The 10,956-nt window shown below is 40.3% G+C and overlaps 2 protein-coding genes across 2 annotated transcripts; one reads left to right on the forward strand and one right to left on the reverse strand.

Annotated features, from left to right (window-relative positions):
* The first annotated feature begins 609 nt into the window (after nt 1-609).
* Nucleotides 610-6,879, forward strand: si:dkey-182i3.10 (gastrula zinc finger protein XlCGF57.1). The gene is made up of 4 exons (XM_036561289.1): nt 610-859; nt 2,140-2,359; nt 3,303-3,409; nt 3,530-6,879. The coding sequence occupies exons 1-4, from the start codon at nt 686-688 to the stop codon at nt 4,856-4,858; spliced, it is 1,830 nt and encodes a 609-aa protein (XP_036417182.1). The 5' UTR covers nt 610-685; the 3' UTR covers nt 4,859-6,879.
* A 395-nt stretch (nt 6,880-7,274) lies between these two features.
* si:dkey-182i3.11 (leucine-rich repeat-containing protein 15) lies at nt 7,275-10,734 on the reverse strand. The gene is made up of 4 exons (XM_036596855.1): nt 10,615-10,734; nt 9,443-10,119; nt 8,520-8,890; nt 7,275-7,283 (listed from the first exon to the last, which is right to left on the reverse strand). The coding sequence occupies exons 2-4, from the start codon at nt 10,101-10,103 to the stop codon at nt 7,275-7,277; spliced, it is 1,041 nt and encodes a 346-aa protein (XP_036452748.1). The 5' UTR covers nt 10,104-10,119; nt 10,615-10,734.
* Between the last annotated feature and the right edge of the window lie 222 nt (nt 10,735-10,956).

Below are 10,956 nucleotides of genomic sequence, written 5' to 3' on the forward strand. Positions count from 1 at the left end.
TGTGTCAGTTAATTTGAGATACTGGTTGGAATTAATCCTTAGACATGACTGCCACGACCATTACACAGGTATCTCACAAATAACTGTAGATAACGTGATGGAGGACAAAAAGTGCAAACCACGCTAACGTTAGCCATTTTAGCTCAGTGACTCATGAATGATTCAGGCCCATTTGAAATAAAAATGAAAATGCAGCAGACTCTCGATCACCTCCTGCTGTTAAATCTATTGCATCTGAAGTAGTCTACAAAATGAGGGGCATAAATGGGCTTATTTTGATGGTTCTGGTTGCCGGATCTGGGCAAAATGACTTGGGCCAGAGATTTCTTATCTGGCTAGCCAAACTGTATCGGACATGGGCCAGAGGTTTATGCTGGCTGGGTTTCTTCTTATGCCAAAGCCACAATATGTTCAGCATAACTGTAACATTACATCAGATTAGAATGCATGTTATGTCAAATCTCAGCTTTAGTAATAATAATAATAATAATAATAATAATAATAATAATTTAAGAAGCTAGCCTTTCACAATGATGTAATCCCTCCCCAGTCCAGTGTGCGGCAGCAGTGAACTAAACCGCGCTCCTGTCAGCGTCCAGCACAGGACAGAAACAGTGCAGCGCTGGTTCAGCAGCTGATTTCTTTCTTTCTTTGAAGTGTAAACCTATGTTCTCCTCAGAAACGCATGTTGCGAAAAAGCTCAGAAACTCAGCGGATGTTGTCGCTCTTGGAGCCTCAGGTGTTCTCCATCCTGGAGACACTCATGAAGGCCACTGTGCACAAAATGGGCAGAGTTCTGGATGAATCTCTGTTGAAGTTTACAGAGAGCGATTCTCTCAGCACAGCGGCCGAGTTTAAGGTTGGTCATCTGAATTTCCACTGAATATCCGCCCGGTCCGCCTCAGTATGAGGACCTGCTCGCCCTCGGTAACATGTTCAGATACCGTTCACCTCCAGTGATGCACCAGCAGACAGCAGACTGTGGCCTTATCGTTACTTATTTGGAGGAATTTTTCAAAAAAGTCCCCGACCTTCAGGATACATAATCAGAGGGGGCTCCTAGTCTTTAAACAGGAGCTCCTCCCTGTACAGATGCTGTGGCACCGCTGTAGGACCCGAGTAAAGCGTGTTTACAGCAGATGTAACTTAGCTAGTGATGGCTCATTTTCTTCATTTTGGCCAGAGTGACCCTTTAAATTGTATTCGTCTTCCAGCATGTTAGCATAAACCTGTAGATCAAAATGTCTTGAAGATTATGAAAAAGTAACTATATACTCCATAATAAGTGTGTAAGGACATTGTGCCGTTTACAATCGACCTCAGGCCAGAGACCAGCATAGGCTCAGTCCCTGATTGGCATCTGGCAGCAGGAAGTGGCCACTCCGCCGACGGGAAACAGTCATTTTTTTTACTGGAACTTGACCTTTATAATAACAAATGGGCATATCACTACTCTCATAAAAAGATGGTTCTTTAGAAAATACATTGGTTCTGTACAGAACAATGAACACTCAAACAACCATTTGCATGCTTAAGTCGTTCTTTGCATGGTGAAATAGTTCTTCAGATTGATGGAGAATGTTGTGTATGGTTCTATATAGAACTGAAAAGCGTTCTTCAGTTGTTACAAACTTGACACCATAACAATAACAGACCCCTTTTTGGTGCTATATAGAACCCTTTTCAAAAAGATTCTATATAAAACCAACTACAGCACGTTCTCCATTAATCTATAGGGCCATATAACCACGCAAAGAACCATTTAAGCACTGTTTGAATGCAAGTAATTGGATTTGTAGTTTTTGGTAGTATTTTTAAAACGTGTCACTACTTTGTCTGTTCTAACTTATTAGATGTCAGACAAAATAAATATCGACATGCCGTAAAAAAAATCCGTAAGTATTGTGATATTATATGTTCCTGTATTGCCCGCCTCTAATATGCAGTACGTATGTGTCACTTCAAGTTTATAATGCAAATGAAATATTTAACATGTCCTGCTGTTACAGCTGTACTCAGCCTGCCCAACCAGCAGTTCCTACAGATTTGTTTTGTTTCATTGTTTTTTCACAAAGTGCTGAAATTTGTATTTGTCATGTTTGTCTCTTTGTTTTTGCTTTGATTTCCCTCACTTTTCAGGCTCAGCTGAATGCTGTCCTAGAAATGCAAGTAAAGGAAGCGGTAGAGAAGATCTGCAGGCTCTTCAGTGACACCTCAGCAGTTTTACATCTGCATTTAACTCAAAGTCAGATTGCACGCAATAACCTCAAGAGGAAACAGAAGCCGGTGGCAAAAAGACATAAAACTGTGTCAAGAAGGAAGCAAGAACTTCATGAAATACCCAAATGGCATCAAACAGGTATAGATAACATGCACACCCTCCTTCCTCCTCCCTGCTCGTCCCAAAAGATGCCTTAAGCTTTCCAGTCTTCCTCCACTTTGTGCAGCCTTGTAGGACAAGAGACCTCAAGGGCTCAAGATTTATAAGCATGCTTTTGGCACAGACTTTTGTTACATACAGGCTTTGCATTCACCATACTTGGCGAGATCATATTGTCTGTCTCATTTATGTTTTTTAACGGAGGTAATTTGCTTATCTACAGTAAACAAAACCATTCTCTTTGATTGGTCTTTGTCTGTAACTCAAGAAATATTGAGTTAATGTTAAGTTATCCTGATAGGCTAACTTAACGTTAGCTTAGTGAGCAGGCTACAGGACCAAACAGTGCCACCCATCACAGTGCAGGTTTGATTCTGACTAACTGCTGTTTTGATGCAACAAGTTTAGATGACTAAAGCTATAATTGTTCTGTGTTTTTCGGGGCTGTAACACTTTGGCTAAGCTAACGGTACCTAAGTTAGCAGGCCAAGTGTGCATACACACCACAGCACAGGCCTGGATACTGCTAACTGATGCTAAAATGACACACAGATGACATCTGAGAGCGCAAAGTTAAGTGATTGGTGTTAGAGTGAAAGCTGAAATCAAAAACACTCTGTGGTTTGTGTAGCTGCCATCTTGCATAATCTTTTAAGGTTTTTTTTTAAGTTCCTGGCTTTTATTTTTCCCTTCTTTCTATATTCATCACTTATCAGTGAGCTCCACCACCACCAATCAGTGAGCCCCTCTAAAATCTAAATAGATGGAGTGTGTTTCTGAGGCTGTTCATACATGGAAAAGACATTTGACGTAATCATTTTGAAATACCATCATATTTTTTAAATACCGGCATCATCTTTAAATACCACGGTATACCTTATCATTGTACTGCCAAACCCTCATATTTTCTTACTCGCTGCAGCCTATGAGGAGACAATATCTGATGTCTCACAAAGTTGGAGAGGAGAGGAGCACCAAAATATTGAGAAACCTGAGATCGTAATTACCTCAGTCTCAACAGTACAGCAGGTTGGTTACATTTTGAACTTTGCATTAATGTGACCTGTAAAATGTTGCTTATTTTAGCAAATCAGTCCTATGATATTAAATGATTTTAAGTATTAAAATATATGAATGTTTTTATTACAGACAACCAGAATGGGTGAATGTATGGACATTGAAGAAGAGGGGCCAGAACAGAGCTTAGAGAATGCCATCGACAATGGAAAATCAGGGGAAAACAATGAAGAAGAAAACATCTGCAGGTCAGAAGAGGTTGACGTTCCTTCTGAAATGGTATGGAAGGAAGCAAATGCACTTGCAGCTTTAAATGATGTGAGACAGACAAGGCATATAAAGGCACAAACTAGATACTGGAAAAGAGAAAGTAAGCTCAGTTGTAAGAACTGCAAAAGAACCTTCAGCAACTTGATTCATCTTAGAGCACACCAGGCTCTACATGCTGCTGTGGAGAAACCCCTTAGCTGTTGCCAAAGTGGCAAGACTTTCATTCATCAGAGGCATCCAAGAAATCGTGAAAGGCTTTGTAGCATGACAAGATGCGCAAAAGGTAAAACTTACGTGGAGATCTGCAAAAGACCTCATTCTCTTCAGAAACACATGATGGCAAACTCAGTGAAGAAGCAGCATAGCTGTGACACATGTGGGAAGAGCTTTGCCTGTCTTTCTAATCTGCACAGACACCAGAGGATCCATACAGGGGAGAAACCGTTTACCTGCCAGACATGCGGGAGAAGTTTCAACCAGCTGAACACACTAAAGTCTCACGAACGAATTCACACAGGTGAGAAACCTTATGTGTGCAAATCATGTGGGAAAGGGTTCAGCCAGCCCAATGGGCTGAGGCTACACGACGGCCGGCACATGGGACAGAATGGCTTCAGCTGCGTCGCCTGTGGGATGGTGTCAGCTTGCATGACCTCTTTGGAGATGCACCTTAGGACTCACCTGGAGGAGACCGTCTCATGTAGCATCTGTGGAGAAAGCATCAGTTCTCTGAACAGCCTACAGAATCACCAGAATCAACATGGTGGTAGCAAATCTCACAGATGTGGCATCTGTAAAAAATCCTTCCGAAGTGCTGGCAACTTGAAAATTCACGAAAGGACTCATACTGGAGAAAGGCCCTATAGCTGCGCAGTGTGCGGCAGGACGTTCACCCAACAGAACAGCCTCAAATCTCACCAGCTGTCCCACACTGGGGAAAGGCCTTTCAGCTGCGATGTGTGCAGCAAAGGCTTTTCCTCTGCAGGGAATCTCCGCAGACATCAGCGCGTACACACTGGACAGAAGCCTTACAGCTGTAATGTCTGTAAGCGCAGTTTTACCCAGCTGAACACGCTAAAAGCTCACATGTATGTACACACAGGCGAGAAACAGTACACTTGTGACAAATGTGGTAGGAGTTTTGGTTATCAGAGAAACTTGAAAAGCCATAAATGTGCATATGACCAGTGAAATTTTCTCCTATTCTCCAAAAGTCAGTTACTGTGCAAAAGTCAAAGTTCACCCTTTATTTATTTAATTTCCAGTTAAAATGGCCATAAAGTACAAGTGAAAATGAAAATAAGTGACAGGAGTTTACAAAACTGGAGAAAATAGGGCTCTTAACAACAAGACCTGGTAGCCCCCTAAAACTGTTACCATCAGAGAAGCAGTACTTTCATCTTTGAGAGTGAAGAGAAAATTCACTCTTCACTCTTGCTTCAGAAAAATATTTGTCCATCCTTCCACTGTGAGAAGACAACTCGGCGCTATGGGTCTGAAGGGATGTGTAGCTGCCAGGAAGCCCTTACTGAGAAAAGTAAATTGTCAAAACGGTAGAAAATTTGGCAAATCAAACAAAGAACAATGGACTGTCCACCCCAGAGTCCAGACCTCAACTTCACTGAATGTGTTTGAGATTACTCGAATCGTAAGAGGCAGAAAATGCAACCGACTTCTAAGACTAATCTTTGGAGGTGTGGGAAAATATCTCTGCAGATTTCTTTGAAAAACTGAAAGCAACTTTTGTAGGACTGCGAACTGCATGTCTGAATCATCACACTTGCCTCAAACCACAGTGAGTGGTTAAGTAATCTCAAATAGAATTGCTTATGTAGTTCCTAAAAAACATGGCGTAATATTGTCAATGAATAAAAGTGGGTGTAATTATCCTCATAACTCCAGATGCCAAAAGTCTCTGCTGATCAACTATGCTGATATACTATGGTATAAGAGGAAAATTGTGTACTTTATAAAGGGGCCTAAACTAGAGTTTAATATGCTATTCGTCATTTTATGCAGTGTTAAGAAAGATCTTTAATCAACACTGAATGCCAGTCACAAGTTTGTTACCGTTTCAGTCAGAAAAATCGAGCCAAACTGAGGAAAAAAAAGAAAAACATTTTTTAAACAGCTCACCCCAAAAATCTACACCAAGCAGTTGTAATTTTTCAAACACTCCTCCCACCTTCCCAAAATATCCCCAATAAGGTCTTTTTCCTAATATTTAAACCAGAAAATCTCACTCTAGAGACTACTGTGGCACTGCTGTAGGATATGAAAGGGTGCATATACATGTAACTATGTTTTTCATTTTGATCATTTGGCCCTAATTTTTGGCTGAACCATCACTTTAAAATTAGGTGACTGACTGAGAGGGACCGTACTGAATTATGTTGCTCACTGGGTACTTAAAAATACCAGCTCCTTAGCTCTAATGTCAGTTTTATTAGATAGTTTGTGAATAATTACATGAAATTCAAGTCAGTTTTTCGTCTTTTTAGTTGGAGGCCTGTGTTTGCAATAAAATGGTTCAACAGCATGTTGGTAATGAATACCCAACAAATATTCTTAATCTTTTTCCACTATCCAAATAATACCTGTTCAGTGGAGGCCCTGACCATTGATGAATGGGGTAAATAAAGGCTAACTGCTAACAAATTATACAGAGAAACAGATGGACTACAGTATGGCCTGTGCATGTACAATATCTGTGATATGGATTTTTGACTGTCTGTGCATAAGTTCAGGACATTTGCTGGGCATTCTTCATTAAGTCTTACTACAGTTAGCTCACACAGGGTCCAGCTAAAAACACACAGACACTGACTTAATGAATTTTATGTATATTTTCACAGCCAAAAAATACCTGCTCTGTGGGGGTCCCATGGGGATCCAGGCCATTCATGAACAGGTTAAAAAGGGGGATAACGGATTTTGCAGAGAAACAGGTGGACAATAGTCTGGAAGTAAAATGTACTTTTGTAAAAGTTGTTTTTGGTGTTTGTGTTATGTAAAATAGACAGTGCAAGAACTCAGTATACAGAAGAAGCTCCATAGATTCTCTCTTGACCCTTAAAGCAAGAGAAATATGGAAAGGATATATAGTAGTTGTATGAATTAATAAAACACAAAATAGTTCTCTTTTATAGTCTTATGTTTTGGTTGGAATTTGGGAAGTCAGTAATTTAGCTTTTTACCCTTTATTGGGGTTGTAAATCTAAATGGATTATTCATTTAATGTCAGATTAGTTTATATATATTTGAATTGGCATACTGCACAGATTACCTTTTAAAACATTTGACAGGAAGCTAAAATATGTGCAAGAATGTATGTTTGTTTATGACCTGATGGCCTGTGGTTATGACCTGATCTGATAAAGACTATGCACTTCATCCTTCTGACATCCTCCAATAACCATACAGCAGTATTTGAAAAGACTTGCAGAACACATTGTTAAGAGAAATCATTATAAATGTAAAGTTTTGGAAACAGTTACAGACACAGGAAATAGAGTTATTATTAAAAGATAACATTTTATTTGAAGCAACAGCTATTTGGACCACAGCTATGATAAAGCACATGAATTTGGACAGAAACAACGGGACCTCACGGGATCTACACATTCAAGATGAAAAATATAAGCATTGTTATCATTCGCATTTGTGGCATACATGTAGAGCAGCAGGCAGCGCTGACACAGTGCTTTGGAGACAAGGCAGAAATCTTGAGACCTTGACCAGCAAGCCTTCCAGACTTGGCAAAGCATGTGGGTTTATCCTTCACCAAATGAGTACTCTTATTGATCCATTTGCTGATATACATGTTGGAAGCACAGGAGCAATCCCACGGGTTCTCACTGAGATATATGGATCTCAGAGCTGTCAGAGCCTCCAAGGTCCCATAATCCAGTGACTGCAGTTTATTTGATTTGAGATGTAGTTGCTTCAAGTTCTTCAGGCCTCGGAATTGCATTTGGGCTACATACTGGAGCTGGTTGTTTTCTAGATCAAGCTCTTGCAAAGAGATCAAAGGGGAGAACACCTTTGGGGGTAAGTAGTGCAGGTGGTTGTATTGCAGGAAGAGCTTCTGAAGGTTTTCTTGAGATGAGAAGATATTATGTGGTAATTCACTGAGCTTATTGAAACTCAAGTGCAACTCTCTCAGTGTGTACAAGTCTTTGAAATCATTGGTGGACAAGAAACTCAGATGATTGTTGGCCAAGTCGAGCATTCTCAAGTTTTTAAGCCCTGTGAAAAATCGAACTGGGAGCCTCTCTATTCGGTTCTGATCTAGTGATAGCTCCCGTAGGTCACTAAGATTAGCTAGCAGCTCAGTATGGACAACAGAAAGGTGGTTGTGGCTGAGTCTCAGATATCTGAGTCTCGTAAGGCCTTTGAAAGAAAACTTTGGGATGGAGCGGATATAATTATGCGTCAGTTGTAGCTCCTTCAGGTGTTTTGTTTTCTGCAGAAGGTGCTTAGGAATTCTCAAAAGTTCATTGTTATTTAAGTAAAGGTTCTTCAGCTTTGCCAGCTTTGTGAATGAAGATGAATTGAGCTCAGAGATGTGATTGTGGTCCAGCTGTAAATCTCTGAGTTCTGTCAGTGGATGAAATATCTCTGGGGAAATGACTGAAATATTATTGCTATCAAGCTGCAACTCTCTTAATTGGGTCAAATTGTTGAACAAACATTCTGGCAGTGATGTCAGAGCATTGCGGTACAAATTAAGGCTCTTCAACATGCCCAAATCTTGGAATACACAAGAGGGCAGATCCTGCAACTGGTTGAAACTCAAGTCCAGTTGACTAAGCTTGAAGAGACCCCTAAGGGAGTTTTCATCCAAACTTACAAGGGGATTCTTGCTTAAGTCCAATTTCTTCAATGCAGCTAGTCCAGTGAAAGCATCTTCAGGAACAAAGGTGATAGCATTTTGTTGCAGGTGAAGGTGATTAAGATTGGGAGTATCCTTAAGGGCGCCAGTGGGCACAGCAGTAAGCCTGTTTTTGCCAAGATCAAGGTGAAGCAGGTACGGTGCCCCCCTGAAGGTCCCTTCCTCTATGCTTTTCAAGTGGTTGTTGAAGAGAAGAAGTTTAGTCAGATTGGTGCAGTTGTCAAACACACCTTTTTCTATCATCTCAATATTATTACTGCTCAGGTGGAGCTCTCTAAGTCTAAAGTCTCTTAGCGAGTATAGGTGTTCAGTGTCATCAGGGGACAGTCCTGTGTTGTGAAAAAGCTGTCTGGAAATTTTGGTCAGGCTGTTATTGCTAAGATCGAGGTGTATAAGCCTTCTCAGCATTCCGAATGAAGATGAGTTGAGCTCTGAGATGAGATTACTGTCCAGCTGTAATTGTTTGAGCTTTAAAAGTGACTGAAATAGATCTGGCGGGATGGTACGAATTTTATTTTTGTCTAGTTGCAGTTCTTTTAACTTGGTTAAATTGTTAAAGAGGCCTTGAGGGAGTGACATCAATGCATTGTTGTATAGATTGAGGCACTCCAGTTTGCCTAAATCTTGAAATACTAATGAGGACAGATTCTGCAGTTGATTGGAACTCAGATCAAGTTCACCAAGCTGAAAAAGACCTTGCAAGGAGGTCTCATCTAAACTATAAATGGGGTTGTTGTTCAGATGCAGTCTAATTAATGATGACAGTCCAGAGAAAGCATTTTCAGGAACAAAGGTGATATCATTTTGATGCAAATAGAGGCTAGTGAGATTGGGTGTATCCATAAGCGCGGCTGTGGGCACAGTGGCGAGCCTGTTTTTACTAAGATCAAGGTGAGCCAAGCCCAGTGGACCTAAAAATGTCCCTTTCTCTATGGTTTTCAAATGGTTCTTTGACAGAATGAGTTTTTCTAGACTGGTGCAGTTTTCAAACACACCTTTTTCTATCATCTGTATATTATTATTGTTCAGGTGGAGCTCCCTAAGTGCAGGAGCTCCACTGAAAGCTGTACAAGGCAGGTTTTGTATCTGGTTCAAGCTCAAGGTAAGGACCTGAAGGTTGGTCAAACCTTTGAGGAACTTTGGTGGGAGAATCTTGATGTTGTTTTGATTGAGATCCAAGAAAGTGAGATTGTTCAGTTCTTGAAATTGTCCAGTCACCAGTGTGCAAATTCCATTTCCTCTTAAAAACAGCTGGGTGAGGCTTCTCATATTTGGTAAGGTGGGAGTATCAGTAAGCCACGCACCAAGATGGTTGTTGGTGAGATCAAGTATCAAAAGTTCTTCCAAACCCTCATTGGGGAGAGCACGGATCCAGCTGTTAGTCACGTAAAGGTTCTTGACACCTTGTAGAGGTTGAGGAAACTCCAGAAGATTCTGGTTTGAACAAGTGATGGAGGTGTTGTTGTCTGCACACTCGCATGACTTCATACAAGCTCCAGCTGCCGCAGTTAGGGTCAATACCACACTCAGAAGCCGAAGCATGGTTCAGTACTTTGACCTGAGAAGGAAAAAACAAGTCACAACTCAGCATCTTTATATGTAAACAACAGATACAGCTCTCTCCCTTGAACTTCTAAAATTGTCAAAGCTCTCAATCAAGAATAACAATCAATGGTGCAAAAAGCCACATTTAAGTGCTCTATTTAGTTGTTGTTTGTTACATTATTTGTAAACACCGGTAACAAAAACTACTATTCAATACAAGCTATCATCTAAACAGTGTAATCTGTAAGAGTGGAATCAACAGCAACATATAATAATGAGTATAAATTTTATGTATGTAAAAATAACTTTATAGAACTTGCGAAGCTGAGATGTGGCACTTCCTTAACAAAACAGCAGCACATTTCTGTTCTCAGTATTAAAAAAATGTTTTGTTTTTTTCTTTCTCTCTGTAAATAATGAGCTTTTCTGATATTATAACTAAGCATAACGTTGTATTTTGCCAATATATTGACATTGCAAAAATCTGTATAAATTCGAAAAAACTTACCAATATTCCATCAGCAGAATACAACAGCTCTCAGTGTGTTATGAGAAAGTAAATGACACTCAGAGAAGCATCTGTCGGCGGAACTGTTGTGCGTGTAGAATCAGCCTGTCTTAAGTCAGTCTGTCGCATCTTTTATCAAGAAAAACCACCAGTGACATGTCAATCGGCAAGAACATACCACAGCTTTAGCCACAACAAACATTAAAATCTGCATGCTGTCGAGGCCAGCATTAGAATGCATTCAGATGTAGCAAGTCGAGGCATTGCAAATCTGCTTGCTGTGCATTATGAGGATGTTGCTTACATGTAATTTTTAAAGACAATGAAGATAATGTGTCAAAA

Source organism: Colossoma macropomum, unplaced genomic scaffold (genome assembly GCF_904425465.1).
Source record: "Colossoma macropomum unplaced genomic scaffold, Colossoma_macropomum, whole genome shotgun sequence".
Lineage (NCBI taxonomy): Eukaryota > Metazoa > Chordata > Actinopteri > Characiformes > Serrasalmidae > Colossoma > Colossoma macropomum.